Here is a 17801-nt window from a genome sequence, read left to right as displayed (position 1 = left end):
TTAGATGCATATATTGGATATGTGTAATGTTTATTACTGCTTACTAATAATTCTTTTGATTTGTTGCACAACTTATTGAAAACGATGCCAATAGATTGTGAACATATGCATACGGAATCATATATCTGATTTTTCTTCTTAAAGGGTGCGATATATAGGTAGTCTGCGTATAGCCTTAGCTTACACACCCAAAAGAGAAAACAATCTCTATTTTTAATCTTATCAGGCTCTTTTACAAGTACAAGGATTTATCATCAATCTGTAAGGGAATGTGTTCAATTATATAAGTTAGTAAAACCGTTATTAATTTTGTTTTCTCTCTCTCTCTCTCCCACTCCCTCTCACTTAGGAAAAAGGCAACATAAAGGCAACGCAGTTAGAGAGTCTTGGATTGTTGGCTAACCAATATATGACTGAGTGTCCTAATCAGTGTAGCAAGCCAATTGAAGTAAATTTTCTTTGGCTGTGTTTGGTTTAAAAGAAAAAAAGGAAGGGAAAGGTAGGAAAATCTGACCTTTTTTTTCAAACCAAACACAGCCTTTGGGTGTTGTAAAACAACTACAAGGGATTGAAGTCAATAACCACAAATGCCCTTACTTTTCACCGTTTAGAATACACAAATTATACAAATGGTGTCAATTTATTAAGTTTTTGAAAGATACTAGTAGGGAACCGTGCAGGGGAAAACCCTATGTCTAATTTGCTGGTAAAAATGATCAAAAGGATATATTGAATATTGGCTCCTAGTAAATTTCTAAAACTACATATACTAAGTTATTGATTTTTTAAAAATATTAAATAATTTATTTTATTTTTTAAATATATTATTTACAAAATTACACTAATTTATCTTTTATTTTTCAATATAAGTTAATTAATAATTTCCTTTTTCTAAAATTTTCTAATATTATACTAATTTATATTAATAAAAGAAATAATTTGTGTAATTATTGGTTCAAATTAGCATTTTCCTTTACCAATACTAATTTATCTTTAATAATTTAAAATGAAAATCACACAAATTTTAAATAATTTTCCAAAATCTATCAAATGTAATAAAAATTCCCAAATTTCTAAAATATTCCAATAATTTTCAATAATTATTTACTACATTTTAAAGAAAATTTCCAAAATTACATTAATATATATTTTTATTTTCTTCTCCAAAATTTTCCAAAATTATGATATTTTGTTTGCCAATTTGCAAACTCCACCAACTCTTTCCTGGAGACATAATTGTTGAATTTATTTTTCAATTTTATAAATTTTAATTAATTTTAAATGATATTTATAAAGAAATTATTGATTGAAAATTTTGTATATTCATTGATTTCTAGTAATTTTTTCTGGAAAATAACACAATTTAATTGTTAGTGTAATAAAATTAATTTTAAGAAATTGTAACTATAGTAAAACATTTATTATAATGATTACTCTATTTAATTACTACACCAAAATTCCAATAATGATTATTAGTGTAATAATTATTTTGAAAAAATAATTAATATAACTACACTAATAATTATTATTGGAATTACATTTATTTCAAAATTACTGTAATTACAGTATTTTGAAAATAACAAATTTTTGTATAATAATTAATGTAACTTAATAATTATTATTACACTAATAAAATTACATTAATAAATTTCTGAAAATGTAATAAGGTGGAAATATATTTTAATGACAGGGGTATTAATGGAAGAAGGAAATCAAGGTCCTTTGACGATAACATTAAGCCATTCTTATTTTTATTAATGGGTAAGAAATAGGCGCATTTTAAATATTTTCAGTATAAAAATGTAACAAGTGGTTGTTAGGTTAGGGCTTCCAGTATTGGATAAAAAAGGAATTTAAAATTGACAAAAAAGATAAAATAAGAAACAAACCAAGAACATTGGCCGTGGCACAATAACATGGTACATGTTTATTAATAGTTAATAAATGAGAAAAAATAGATACAATATTTTCTTTATTCATCGCACAATTGATTATAAATTGCCATAGTGAATGTCGAGTATGCAGAAACGACTGAGGAGAGAGAGAGAGGGGACATGACGAGTGCTATTCGGAGTGTGGCAGTAGGCAGTGGGATGAAGATGGACACAAAGGGCACAAGGACAAAAAAGACCAGCTCGGTAGGGTTGGAGTAAGGGCTTTTCACTCCTCAGCTTTGCTCAATACTGACTACTAAGGATAATGGATTGGAAAGAAACCCCTGATGCACGATACCTTGTAGGTGGGTTAGGTAACAAGCGCTGCACCCGCATTGGACCCATCCCTAGATTCCTGCCTCATCTCTCTCTCTCTCCACATGATATCGCCAATCAATTTACCCTTTTTTTCTTAATAACCATAGACATCTTTCACTAAAACAACTTAAAATATAGCAATATTTAAGAGTCCAATAGATCTATTCCCATAGTCTGTTTGATTCGTATAAGAATTGAAATAGGGTTTAATTCCTAAGGAAGAGAGAGGGAATAACCATTCTCTCAAATGGGGAATACCATTCGTCCAGGAATTGGAATGGGATTCCGATGCTGCTCAACCAAATTCGAGTAAGAATGGCTCATTCTGATCCCAATTCCAGGTCCCTATTCTTGCAAACCAAGCAGGACCAGTTCTTTTTCCTAACAAATACGACTTTCTTTCACTCTATAAATAAAACACTCATTTCTTTCTCAAAAATTAAACTTCAAATTATGAAAATATAGAAGCATGAATCTAAACCCCATTTTCAGTATAAGCGTATGAATTTTAACTCCACTTCCCGCTTCTATTAATTAATAATATTGTTGGTATATTTTCATTCAAATGGAAACTTAAGTAAGCTATCTTTTATCTACTATGCTAAAATTAATTCTAAAGCGCTATATTTTTGTTGCGTTCTACTAAATCAAAATAAATTAAAAATTGCATATCAATAGTATAAGCATTTTTATAACATCAAACAGAAAAACAAAAAGTTGAACTATTGTAATGAACCTAGCTATATAAATAAAATGAAAAAGAAAACACACATAAATAAGAAGGGAAGAGGAAGAATATGTTATGTTCCTCACGACAGTTAAATAAATTAACCTCTTCCTGAGAACTTATACATCTTAATTATTATAAGCTATCCAAGCTTCTGTTTAGCATCTTCTAATCGAAAAGTTGCTTTCTATGTCTCTTGTCCCCCTAAGTTTTTTTCGCAACAAAAAAAAGTTTCTCCTGATATATACATCTTTTTCGTTTCTCACCTCACTCTGAAGCCTCTCTCTATCCTAGTCTTTCCTTCACTCTCCTCCTCTCTCCAACAGCATGGCAGTCCGATCGTCATCACAGCTTTTTAGATCGATGACAATAGCTTAATCCATGACTTGCAATGGGATGGCTTTCTTCCCAGCCAATTTCATGCTACAAACTCCTCATCATGAAGACGACCGCCGCCCTCCTACCTCCCTGAATCCAATCCTCCAACAGTGCACGCCTCAAGACTTCCATGGTCTCTCTCTCTCTCTCTCTCTCTCTCTCTCTCTCGCTCTCTCTCTCAATTTTTCTATCTTCCCCCTCACAAATGCTCCCAACTTTTAATCTGTAACAATTATTTCTGGTGCCGCAGGTGTTGCATCGTTTCTGGGTAAGAGATCCATGTCATTCTCAGGTATTGATGTGTGTGAAGATACGAATGGGGATGATGAGTTGTCTGATGATGGATCACAGATGGGAGAGAAGAAGAGGAGGCTTAATATGGAGCAAGTGAAGACACTTGAGAAGAACTTTGAATTAGGTAACAAGCTTGAGCCGGAGAGGAAAATGCAGCTCGCTAGGGCTCTTGGTCTTCAACCAAGACAGATCGCCATATGGTTTCAAAACAGGAGGGCAAGGTGGAAGACCAAACAACTGGAGAAAGACTACGAGCTCCTAAAAAGACAGTTTGAGGCAGTTAAATCGGACAATGATGCTCTCCAATCTCAGAACAAGAAACTTCACGCAGAGGTATGAATTTTACATGTAATCAGTTCTGCACGATTGCATCAGTTGGTCCGGTACTTACATATATTTCTGATGAATAAGATCAGTCTGAATTTTGGGTATGGCGAGCTGAAATTTACATCTTTGGTTTCGAGGCTGTGTTTTCTCTTTGAAGTAGATCTTAATTAGATTGTTGATTTGTGGCGGATGATGAGAATTATCAACTTTTGCGATTGGAACACTGTTGATTCTATAAAATGAGTCTCGGATTCCTTTTTTTTTTTTGAATGGATCTTAGCCTGTTAACTTTGAGAAGAACAAATCGAAAATTGTGCATATATAAGACTGCTGATTTTGTAGAAATACTTTTGGGTGCACTGAGAAAACTTTTTCGGGATCACGATTTCATTATTTTGAGAAGAACCCTTTAGGCAAGCTATTTAAACAAATTAAAAGAGGAAGAATTCAAAGGAAAGAAAAAGGAAAGAAAAAGAAAAGAAAAAAAAAAGTGTTGTTTTTTTGGTTTTCCCGCTTTCTCTACCTTCAATCTTTTTCTTTTGCGGTGGATTGCTTGATCATCAGTTTGAAATTTGAAGAGAAAGAACAATCATGGTGGCTCTAAAGAAACAAAACTACTCCCTTAGATGTTGAGGTTGGTTCAGAAAAATTAAGATAGCTATGGTTGTCATTTTATTTCTTTTATTTTTTACTGTAAAGCTGAATAGAACTGGATGCATTTCTCCCTAACTCATTCTCCATTTTTATTGGTTGGTAAAATGGGTGCAGATATTGGCTCTGAAAAGTAGAGAACCAACTGAATCCATCAACCTCAATAAAGAAACGGAGGGTTCTTGCAGCAACAGAAGTGAGAATAGTTCCGATATCAACTTAGACATCTCGAGAACGCCAGCAATCGACAGCCCTCTTTCTTCCCACCACCCGAGTAGACCCCTCTTACCATCGTCCATCGTCAGGCCTGCAAGTGTGGCCCAACTCCTCCAGAATTCATCAAGATCAGACCTCCACTGCCCAAAAATGGAACAAACTGTTCAAGAAGAAAGTTTCTGCAACATGTTCTGTGGCATCGATGAGCAGCCCGGATTTTGGCCGTGGCCTGAGCAACACCATTTCCATTGAATGAAGTCAACATGTGTTCGATTGGTAATCCATCGAGTTTAGAGAGAGAGACCGTATATGCTATTGGGTTAAGCTTGAACTCATTTCATCGTAATCTTTAGATTGGTGTATAGAATAGTAAATATCCACTTGAATCTCAGTTGAGTTGAACTGCAAATCAGTTTGAATGGAATAAAGCTCTGCTTATTTGGATTATATACCTTCCGCTTCCCGATATTTGAGGGATAGTTTGCGAGGATGGATCATCGAAGCATTCTAAGTTAATTTTAGTTTTTGTAGTGATCGGTTTCTGCTATGAAATAATAAACATATACTCTTCTCAGAAAATTAATTATTTTCTTTTGGCAGTAACTTGGCACCTTCTTCAGAATGGCTTTGGATAAAGTTGTTTTGATGATGTAGGCTGAGTTCATCTACGATATATGAACACAGTAACAGACTACATAGTAAAGAATCAATACTAATTGAGTAGAGAGAGAGAGAGAGAGAATCGGTGCACACATTCCAAGATGAAAGAAGACAAACAGAAGGTGGAGGAGAAAAACAAGGAGAGTTGGAAGGGGTCGTTCTCGTTCTCGTGAAGGAGACGTTGGTAATGTCCCGCTGACAATGGAAGGCATCATATTCATATACCCCTCTTCATTTTCATTTGTGGCTTTGGCTTCATAAAAGTCTTTTCTCCTTTGATAGAGTACATGTGACCTGTTGTCACGACTCCCATTCCCTGCCCCCCCATCTCTCTGCTATCTGTCTGTCAAATGCGTCACCTGTATTTAACCTATCTTAACACGTACTACCCCATATTCTCTTGATACAGTTCTCTTCTGTAATCCAGTCAGTCACCTCTTTTAGCCTCTTACCTAAAAGTGATACAATCATTATTTGGCCAAACTTGGGAAACGCAATCATCTAAGGGAAAAAGGTTGAACTTGGTGGATGCACATATGTATAATATTTCCCAATGAACAGGTGAGAGAGAGAGAGAGAGACATGCTCCATCCATCCTTCGAATTTGAATTTGGGTTCTATCATAATTTTTTTTTTATCCTCTTTTTTTTCCAATTACTGGTTGTGGGATATGATTCTACGTTAACATTGGAACTAACACACCTATAAACCAGCCAGCCCTCGATTGGTCTATTTTATAATTAAAAATTTCATTTAATTTTTTCATAAATCAAAAGCCATCACTTTCACCAAATTAGTCACTTGCAAATAAGAGGTGGTATGCTTATTAACTAGTTTGTCCGGTCAAACAGTAAAGTCCCATTAATTTTTCTTTTGGTTATTTATTCGGGTAAATGTATTTAGGTGAAAAAATTGCTTACTCACTTGGAAGATTATTATATTTAGCGAAAAGAAAATTATGGCCTTTTTATGGGTCCTACATGAATGCACAAAAAGAACATAGAAAATTTGATTGAGATCGAGGATCCACAATCCTATTGACGGACTTTCCCCCTTGGAAATTCGAAAAACCAACAAGACTAAGTTGAAATCTGCTAAGGACCCTCGACACGACATGATCAAATTAGATAACTAGGGATAAAAACCCAAGCAAAGGAAACTAATAAGCGCTCAGCTGATAACTCCATTGCCTAAGAACTCCTTCCATTGCAACTAGTACGTAGTGTAACCTCTAGTTCCATAAATATGGCACACCAGATTGTACGTAGAATTGATCCATCAGCCGATAAATAGGGAGGCATGTCTGTAACAATTAATAAGGAAAGAAATTAGAGAACAAGTAATAAACAAATCACTGAACTATGATCGTAAAATGTGCCTACACATTGACATGCACAGATCGTTTTCTAAAGTGCAATACCCACGCCATTGTTGTTGAGACAAAGGATTGTCTGGAAAAAGAAGAAATCCACGTTGACATTTATGGAGGGGAAGGAAATCGTTCGAGAACCCCCATTAATATATTCTGCTTTTTGCAAACCTTTCCCAAAGTAAACTAAACTCTGAGGAACTAACTAGTTAATTCGTGAATTTATAACGTAAAAGTGTGATATTTTTTTAATAGGTAGTACTGTAGTGCCTAATTAATGAACATGGTTGTAATAACTGTACTGGATTAATATAATACCCAAGACATGGATAAGTCGTACCCAAGAAATTTAAACACATTAATCCCCAATCTGTGACAGCACGAACTAGTAATTAATTCAATTAGATCTTCTGGGATCAATAAGTAGTTGTGGATTTTTATTTATTTATTTATTTTTTAATTATGTGGAGGTTGACACAGGGAATCAAGGTAGATTAGGCATGTAAATCATGCCGCAAACCGTAAACGGTAAATCTAATCTATCAGTGAGCATGTGATGGAGGTTTCGGGAGCATGGATCTGAGACCAAACGATTTGGATGGAGACTGAAGAAGCATTAGAATATTAGGGAGTAGCGACGATGTATGCATATATAATTGTACAGACTATATATAGCTGAGGAAGGTGGTGTGGAGGAGCCCTTTTGTTTAAAGCTCTAAAATAGAAATATATATATATATATATATATATATATATATATATATATATATATATATATATATATATAAAACGAAGGTCATCCTAGTGTTGTGTGATAATTAACGTAAATTAGTAATGCAATTAATTTAAAACATGAAATTAAGGAGACCACCCCCATTGAGCGACAATGGCCACGCTAATGATCATATAATTAATATTAAGCAAGCAACTATTAGAATAATTAAATAGGATGGAATAAGAGAATTCCCGGCATGTTTGTGATTGTTGCAACATTGAAATCATCATCAAATTAAGCTAAGACAAGAGCATATGGTGGGAAGGAAGGAGGGAGGAGAGGTAGCCTGGATTAATTAGGTATATATCTTAATTTCATTGTTTATTCATTCATGCATGCATGCATACAGCTATATATATATATATATAATATCCATCCATCCATGAGGATGAAACAACCCATGCAGTGGGCGCAGGAGCAGGGACAGCTTTAATTTGCCACCTTGCTTGCTAAAGGACAAAATTGCTAACCCATCGTAATATGTAAGGCCAATAGTGAAGGATGGGGCTCAGGCCAAGTTTCTGTTTCTAATGATTTTTCTTTTTTCACTTGCACATGCATGGTTTCTCTCTCTCTCTATATATATATGTTTAGAGTTTGATGAATGATCTGTCGTCTGTCCATCATTTATGCTCATCATCATGTTCTGTGTTTTGTAGGGTTGGGTTCTTCTGAATTCATCAACAGGAATCAGAAATAATATTACTGTTGTACACTCGAGAAGATGGCTTTGTGATTGTCTCATGCATGGGACCCATCCTTCAAATCAAACTGTCATTTTCATTAAATTCTTGGGGTATGGGAAGTGGGAAGCCTAATTTGCTGAGTTAAATTTAATTTGCAGGAAGGGACAAAGTTGTTAGGCTCCTGAGCTTGACATCTGACCTAAGAGAAATGAAATTAAATTAATAAAAATTACGAAATAACCATTTTCATTAATTATGCAATGCGTGGATCTAATTCTTGTATGCTAGCTTTTTTACGAACAAAATTCAGTGCATTTAGGTCATCCATCTTATTCATGATAAAACATATTTTTTTTTCTTTAATAATTTATTTGTTCCAAATAAAAGTAAAAGAGTAGTAATAAAGTCATGGAAGAAGAAGTCGTGTCTACATACACACATGTTCTCATTCAGACCTCTCTGATGAGCTGTCATTTTTCAAATTAACCCTGTTTTCCTGTCCCCCTGTTTGTCATTGTTTATAGTTTATAATTAAACAAGCATCTACTTTACTCTCCAGTCCTCCCCCTCTATTGTCTTTTATCCTTTTTCATTTTTTTCATAAAGTAGCTCATTGAAATCCATCAGATTAATTTGGTTACATCTCTTTTATGAATCGGATATATTTCATTTGAAATGACAATTTAAAATAGAATAAATGAATGTGAATTATTTGTGGAGGTTTCCTCCTTACATTATTTTCCTCATACCTACTTCTCATCACTTTGCAGCTGCACGTACATCCGGAACATCTCCCATACTTATTATGGTTAGATGTTCCCAATGCATGGTTACAAGTGTTATGAGATAGGTTCAAGGAGGATTTTGTGTGTAGAAATTTGGATTCTTTATAGCTTTCAAAGATTTTGGGTGGCTGCAAGTGATGTGATATGGGTGTAAGGAGGATTTTGTGAGGAAACCCAGATTCTTATAGCTTCCTAACATTTTGGTCAAATACTTACTCATACCACCCTTCAACTTTACCTAACCATTTCTACCCCCTTTCACCACCAAACTATGGGGGTGTAAGGAGGATTTTTCTTTGTGCATGTTTTCAACTTTTCATTCTTGCCCAATACTAGGGTAAAAATTTTGTCTGAAATATAAATGGTGGTATTTATATTTATATAATATAGAAAAAATGCTAAATGAATTTTCTAAACTATAAAGTTGTTTTTGGTTTGATTGAAAATAAGGTTTTGTTTGGTAGCATTTCCACTTCAGGCTCAAACATTTAGAGAGACAACGCATTTCATGCATGAAACTTGCTTGGTTGGTATATATGTAGATTAGGAGTTGAAAAGTGTTTTGAGCAGTATTGTGTGTCTCATATTGACAATGCTACCTTAAGAGCCTGAGTATACCATGTTGACACAACATTACTATACTAATCTCTCATCCAATAATCAAATTTGAAAGTAAACATTTTTTTATATATGATTGATTCATCATTACACATAAATTAATTAACATTTAGATAAGTACAGATCTAATGCTTCTATAAGCATAAAACTAAAAAAAAAAAAGAAAAAAAAAAACTTTGTTTTGAAGGTAGGATATACGGGTATTCATTGTGTATATCTTTGCTAGTATGTGATGCAGTAGAATATATCTCTACACTGCCATATAAGATGCCAACCAAGAGCCGAATCATTGGGTTGTTTCTTCAAATGGGCTGCTGATGGAAGAAACATTAGCACCATGCCTATGTCTTTGTTTCAAGTAAAACACGAACAAAGTGTAATTGGTTAGGCCGTTTGAAGTTACAACAGCCAAACATCCACTTGAATACTTGATGTTTCCCCAACCCAACACCACTTGGGTTATGTTTCTTGGAAAAACGTTTAATAACCATTTTAACTCAAAACAGTCTCAACCAAACAAAATATTGCCATTGAAACTAAAAACACCTAGATGGATGGCACCCATGTGGCAATGTTTCAAGTAGACAAATGGTACCAAACAGCACCTAAGAGAAAAGAAGAAAGTGCAAGAAAAGATATTAAGGAATTTTTGTAAGTCATGAGTTGGTCAAATCTAGCTAGGGGAGTCCGTAAACGGGTATAATGTAGGTTGACCAAGTGCCACCTAATAATTCATTGTAATTCTCAGAATTCAAAATTATCATAAGTGCAGCCCTAACCCTGAGAAAGCAAAAACCCTTCTATTAATTTGAGCAAATCATGCATGCCGATGAGATTGAATAAGGGAGGATTGGGCCATTATTCATCCCTCAATAGACCCATACTTGGCCCAACATCTGGAAGCACCCTCCTGCACTCCAATTCCATATTTTGTAGGGTGAGATTGAGCTCGTATATATGAAGGGCATTCCAAGTTTCAAATTTTCAATTGATCATCAGATGATGGGCATGGGCATGGGCATGGATGTTCCGATAAAAATGATAAGGAAGGGCATATCTCAAGTCCTCAAAGCATCGCTTTCCAACCGTCAAATCGGTGTGGAAAGGAAATGATCGATGCTGATGATCAGCACTAACGTAACAGATTCTGTAATTGTATAGCTGCTAATTGCCATGTGAATTTCAAGTTTGACGTGGAAAAGAGGAACAATAAGACACACGATTTGTGGAAACTCTCATTGTCGTCGTCGTCGTCGTCTCATTAATTGCTATCCATCAGGCATCTGCATCTACTTTTGGTTATATAATATACAGATAGAGAGAGAGAGAGAGAGTAAAAATTGTAAAAGGAGAAGCCCTGTAGGACCTGTTGTACCATAGATCTACGTCTACTGCGTTTACAAAGAAAACGAATCCATTTTTCCATAAAACCCGTCTGATTTTTTCTGTTTGGTTTTTATAGGCTACTAATTAAACCCATGTAAAATGCATGGCTTTCGATAGAAATTTGGTTACATTTTTTATTAAAGGTATATATATGTGCACTCTTAACGATGAATTTCCATAAAAGATTTCTTAATTTTTTATAATTTAATTAAAAGTAGAGATAATCCGATGTGTGAGTACTAGAAGCTACGTGAACTCCGTGGTTAGAGGACTGAGGAGTGAGGACCCCCCTCACTTCCTTTCTTCTTTCTAATAAATAAATATAAAACTTAGAAATGAGGTTTCAAAAAGAAAGGGACGTTGTCTGGCTTCGATCTATCAAATCCTCCAAGCCCAATTGATTTGTGGACCCCCAACAGAATATCCAAAACTAGGCAGTGTCCAACAACCAGAGCTTTGCTCAGCTTCGCTACGGCTAATAACTCTTACAGTACACTCATTTTCCGTCCAGCTTCAGTTTTTCGCTACAAGTTCAGGAATGCAGGCTTAGGTTGCGATGGCCTCTGTAAGACCCATTTCTAGAATAAGACCTTTTTAAAGATCTATGTTTAGTTACAAACCGGGCCAAAAATCCATGGTACAAAGCCCACGTCTTAAAGATATCAGAATATGCAATAATAATAATAATAATAATAAGAAGAAGAAGAAGAAGAAGAAGAAGAAGAAGAATAGAATGTGTAATAAAAGTAGTAATACTGTATTTCAGTAAGATGATATTGAGCTTAGAAAATAAATAAAATGAGCTTGAAAAAAGCCTGAACTACCTAACATAGCTAAATAAGTGTTTATAGGACTCATAGTTACAGAAAAGAAAGTTTATGTATCATCCAAAACTAAGAACAAAAAGTAAAAAAGAAAAAAAAAGCCAATCAAATAAACCTTGTATACATTATACATATTCGCACTCTTCCCAAACTTTGCCTAAATATTTGAATATCTATATCTATACTATATATAAAAGTGTAAATGTAGCATAAAACTTTTTTTGAATAAAATTACCCGTTACTTTTTTTGTTTGAGAAATTGTATAAAATTCATTTTATTACAGCTTTAATGTCAACTTTAATGGCTACTAAAATGCCCATAATTGTGTATTTAATATATCTCTAATGGTAAGGTTTGAAAGTATAACTTTAATTATTACTTCACACCTCATTTAATCCCCTCTCTATAAGTCTTATACTTAAATTATTAACTCTCATTTTCTCTTATTAAATTAAATTTGTGTCAATATTTTTAACAATATAAACACATATATTTTAAAATTGACTCAAAAATTAAACCATTTTTAATGAAAGTGATGGCTAAGCAATTCAACCATCCAAATCAGATTGATCAACCTATGAAGTCATAGTTAGGTAATAGAAAACATTAGACAAATTTATGATATTTTTATTAATCAAATTAAAAAAAATAAGTGTAATAAACAATAATTGTTTTTATTGGTAATGAAAATGAAATACATAATTTAGAATGGACTAAAAAATGAAATTATTTTACTGTTTGTCAAAAATCACTAATTCAAATTTTGGGTCAAACATTTAACCTTTAATGTCATAAATAAATAATAAAAGTTAATAAAATATAAAAATGCAAAAATGAAAAAATACATAAATTTTGCAAAAAAAACATTCTAACACATGTATAATATCATATATTTATATATTAAACAAAAAGTTAGGGGTGTCCATGAAAAACCGAAATATCGAATTGAACCGAGAAAACTGGACCATAAAATGGGGTTAACCAAACTGATCAATTCAGTTTCGGTTTGGAATTTTTTTAAAATTGAAGGACTGGTTCGGTTTTCAATTAACCTACAAATAAACTGGCGATTAACCAAACTAAACGGTATATATTTATATGTATATTTTATATATATTTTTAATATATGTCACATATTTTCTATATATTATATATAAATATTTATTCATTATATATATTATATATAACTATATATTTATATTATATTTATAGTAATCTATTTATAAATATACTATATAGATTATATTTTTTAAAATATTTATAATATATTGTATATCATTTATTATTTATAATATAATATTATACATATATTTATACAATATATATTATAAATATAAAATCTAAAAAGCCGAAGAACCGAACTGGTCAAAAACTGAAGCTAGCGGATCGATTAACCGATACCGGTTCGATTTCGTTTGGGAGAAATGGAAAAACTGGTATCACTAGTTCGGTTTGCAAAATATGCCCATGGCTCGGTTAATAGAACTTTGGACAGCCCTTCAAAATGTAAGTGTGACATATTACAATTATTTTTACACACAAAAATACAAACATGCCTATATTTGTATATTTAATCCACCTCTAATTGTAAGGGTTAAAAATGTAACCACAATTATTAGTTTCCACCTTATTTAATCCCCTCTCATTAAGTCTTATACTTAAGGTATTAAATCCCATTTTTTCTTATTAAATCTTATCATTTTAAGTTAATTTTCACTAATAAATACTACTAATTAGATCTATGCCAATATTAGAAATGACAATGCCACTCCCCATCCTCGTCCCCATCCTTGCCAACAGGGACAAGGCTATCTCCATCCCCGCGAGAATCCCCACTCCCCATGATTTTTTATAATGTCAAGCATTTTGTTTAGTTTATTATTTTATTTAAAAAATTATAAATAAAATAATTAAAGTTTACAATTCTATTAAAAAAGATCAAAGCATATCCAACCATATTTTTTAAAATATTAATATATAAGAATATGCATACATATATACATATATAGACATGCTTACATATACACATATGGAAATCAGGGTCCCCATGAGGAGGGAGTGCTCTCCTCGTCCTCGTGAGTGAATATCATCCCTATCCCAACCCCATTCAAGGTGCCCGGCGGGGATTAGGGAAACGGGGAAAATTGTCATTTTTAGCCAATATTTTAACAATATAAACCCACATATTTTAAAACTAGCTCAATAACAAAACCATTAATTTTTTATCCAAGTGGTGGCTAAGAAATTTAACCATCTGAATCAAATTGATCAATCTACGAAGTCATAGTTAGGTAATAAAAATTTTAAAATAGAAATAAATATAGAAACTTATAAAAAATGTAGAAAAAATTAGACACATTTATGATATTTTTATTATTCAAATTAAAAAATAAGTGTAATAAACAAGAATTATTTTTTATTGATAATGAAAATGAAATACATAATTTAGGACTAACCAAAAATGAAATATAAAAATTAACAATAAATAGTTTAACTTTTTGGTAAAATGTGTTAACCTTTAATGTCATAAATAAATAATAAAAATTAATAAAATATAAAAATACATAAGTTTTGCAAAAAAAAACATTCATGCACATGTATAATATCATATCTTTATCATATTAAATAAAAAGTAAGTGTGATATATCAAAATTATTTTTACACACAAAAAATACAAAACAAAAATTCAGAAAAAATGAACACATCTATAATTATTTATTTACATTATTATTAAAAATATGAATAAAATTGTGAAACTTTCTTTTGACTAAAATACTCATTTTTTTAATTTATTCCATATTTAATTCTAAGGTCTAAATTGAAAATTGAACTACTACTTTTCACCTCATTCCATTCCCTCTATTTAAATCTCATACTTTTTTTTTTTATAAATGAGCAAAAGAAAAAAAAAATACACCAAAAGGATAAAACACTACAAAAAGAAGAGTTTAGCCAAGCAGGTAGGCACATGTCAATAATATTTGAAACTTCACAACTCAATTTGATTATCACATGTTTGGATGAAGTGTTTATGTAATCAGATTTGTATTTTACAATCTGCATCTGATTAATAAAAAAAATAAAAATATATAGAAAATTTTAGATATATTGTTACTATCATTATCATCATCTATTGAATATATAAAAATATCAATACATTATTAAATATATTAATATACGTATAAAATCAAAAAGTCCCAAATTTTTCGTCTCGTATTTTTCAAAATTTGAACTATTCATGTATCATAGAGTTTTTCACAATTTTTTAGTATCTTTGAGAAAAGCATGATTCAAAACGTTTTCTTGAAAATGAACGTTTTTTTTTTTTTTTAAGACGTGTATAATAGGCCCGCCAATTTGCTAACTGGGATTGGGAGTTGGGAGTTGGGACACGAGATCAGCTCACAAACATAAAATTTTGGGCTCCTGAAAGCCGATTGCAAATATCCAGACAGTATTTCCGCATTTGTCTGGGCTTCGGCCCAAAACATAGTTGTTCATCCAGTGCGCGCAGCAACCACACACCCCTCCACCCGTCATCCAACCAAAGTTACCAAACCACAAACCAGTAACCAAAGGAGAAGACACAAACGCTTCTCTTGAACCACCCAACCGTCCATGCACCTCTCAAACGGATAAACAATGGCTTCCACTCCAATCCTCTCTCACCCTTCTACAACCCCCCAAACTCTGCGAGTCTCCTCTAATTTATCCTCCAAACTATCATCTACCAACTTCCCCTCTAAACCCTCATGTAGAAATAGCAGACCCATCACAAAACTCTACGTCTCCTCGCCAACAAACAAACCCACCATCAACGCCCCAACCAAAGCAACGGAGGAGACCATCTTCTTCGACGGTGGAGCTCACTACGGCGATCTAGTGGCTAATCTCCTTCTGGGTTTCACCCTACTTTGGTTGCCGCTGACATTAGCGGCTATTTCGAGGGCTTTCTTTCTCAGGTACAGGTTTACCAATTTGAGGGTGACTGTCATTTCTGGTCTAACGGGACAAGACCGGAGCGATTTTTCTTACACAGTGATTAAAGACGTTCAAGTGGTGCCGCGTTTTATTGGCGAATGGGGAGATATTATTATTACATTGAAGGATGGGACGAAGGTGGACCTCAGAAGTGTGCCCAGATTTAGGGAAATTGCCAATTATTGCCTTTCGATGGCTGATCAATCGCTGGTTTCGGAGGTAAGGGAAGCTAAGCCTAAAGGTTTCTGAGGGTCTTGTTTGTTTGATGGTTTTGTTGGGTGATCATTCGACAATACTTTTCAAGAGGTATGTAATAATTTTTCTTCTGTCCTTTTTACTATTTATCAGAGATGGAAATGGGGTTTCATTTTGTTTTTTCGATGGTAATTAAAAGGCAAGTTGTTTATAATTTTCTATGTGCATTAATTTGTAAGAATTTGCTTTCCTGGTGAAATGAGACTCTGTTTCTTTAAATCCAACAAGGTAATCTAACTTTGAAAATGAGAGTTATATACAGAGCTATAGGCTTAAGTTATGGATGAAGGATGAATATTTGCCTTTATTGCTTAATGGGTTGTATGATTACGTTGGAGTCCCTATGATTTAATGGGGTAGTCAGTTATGATCATATTTGCATTAAAACGAATGTTTGACTGATATTCGTTAGAGAGGTCATGTGATGCATTTATGACTTAGAAAATCTAGAGTGAATTGTCCACTGATGATTGGGAACGTAGATGATATCGTATGATGGAGCTTATGTTATGCTAATACATTGTTCTTTATAGTCCGGTAGCAGTATATGCAGTTAGACTGTAATCAAGTCCTCATTGACCTCAGGCTGTGTCAAGCATCTTTATGATATATAATAATTTATTTTATTATCTGGTCTCACCTTAATGGTTGAGTGGTCTCTTTTTTTTTGTGGGGCCAGGTTGTGGCTTCTCTGTATACGTCTCATATACTTCTTTCTTTAGTAAAGTTTACCTTACTATTTTATCAAAAAATAATTTATTTTATTCTTATTAGGAACCAAATGGAATCAGTTCATCCTAGAAGTTGAGAAACTATTGAAGCTTATTTTGTTGTAACTTCTGTGAATTTATTTTATTGCAAATCAAACCAATGGTGGAATCAGCGAAGTCTATATTATCTTAACTTCTATGAATTTATCATATTTGCACAGAGAAGCAGAGACTGTACAAGAAATGGTTATGTATCTTTTTGGAAGAAAGAAAAATCGTTATGGATCCATGTAAATTGTTTGATCATCAAGGATGTGACTAGTCTAAAAGATAAATGCAGTTGTGGAGACATATGTCTAGAGTACTGTCAAGAACTCCATGTGCACATATGAATCAAAGGTTGTGTCTCGTCCTAGAGTCCCAGAGCTACGCTATGGTGATCAACCTTGCAAAGGCCAGATCTTGAGGTTCAGACAATGTGAAAATAATCTTAGTGAACTCTATTGATGCTGTAAAAACAAGGCAGTCATGATACAATATAACAGGAGTGACAAGAAATCAACAACTCTAGACTGCATTTCTGCAATCCCTCTTACATCCTTTAAAATTTTATTCTGGAAAAGTGGAACTCCATACAACACTCACTTTTGAGGCCCAGTCCTAGCTAAGGAATCCACCCTAACATTATTTTTTTCTTACCTGAAAATAACCTTCATTTTCATTCCTGAGTCTTGAGGTGATCTAATTGCATTGAAGATTTTATAGGGTGGAATTAGGGAGGCATGCTGTTTTTTTTTTTTTTTTTTTTTTTTTGAGTTCACTGATCACAATTCTGTCCTTGAGTATTCGACTCCAAACACACTGTGAGCAAGAGAAAATAGGCAGGCCATAGTCCATAGAGTTTCA

The 17801-nt window shown here is 33.1% G+C and overlaps 2 protein-coding genes across 3 annotated transcripts; both read left to right on the top strand.

Annotated features, from left to right (window-relative positions):
- Nucleotides 1-3248: 3248 nt before the first annotated feature.
- Nucleotides 3249-5292, top strand: LOC148854187 (homeobox-leucine zipper protein ATHB-13-like). Its single transcript, XM_088983790.1, has 3 exons — nt 3249-3490; nt 3608-3984; nt 4747-5292. Exons 1-3 carry the CDS (start codon nt 3361-3363, stop codon nt 5095-5097), a joined length of 858 nt encoding a protein of 285 aa, XP_088839916.1. The 5' UTR covers nt 3249-3360; the 3' UTR covers nt 5098-5292.
- Nucleotides 5293-15456: 10164 nt separating this feature from the next.
- LOC148854186 (NAD(P)-linked oxidoreductase superfamily protein) lies at nt 15457-17223 on the top strand. Of its 2 annotated transcripts, none has more exons than XM_088940958.1 (2): nt 15457-16236; nt 17117-17223. In XM_088940958.1, the coding sequence occupies exon 1, from the start codon at nt 15592-15594 to the stop codon at nt 16177-16179; it is 588 nt and encodes a 195-aa protein (XP_088797084.1). In that variant the 5' UTR covers nt 15457-15591; the 3' UTR covers nt 16180-16236; nt 17117-17223. The 2 variants fall into 2 exon arrangements, with proteins under 2 accessions (XP_088797084.1, XP_088797085.1); XM_088940959.1 differs by having other exon boundaries at nt 16960-17223.
- Nucleotides 17224-17801: the final 578 nt, after the last annotated feature.

Source organism: Nelumbo lutea, chromosome 4 (genome assembly GCF_056320005.1).
Source record: "Nelumbo lutea isolate HS-2025 chromosome 4, American lotus-T2T, whole genome shotgun sequence".
Taxonomy (NCBI): Eukaryota; Viridiplantae; Streptophyta; class Magnoliopsida; order Proteales; family Nelumbonaceae; genus Nelumbo; species Nelumbo lutea.
The sequence above is the reverse complement of the archived record's forward strand: the minus strand, read 5'-3'. Positions and strand labels throughout refer to the sequence as shown.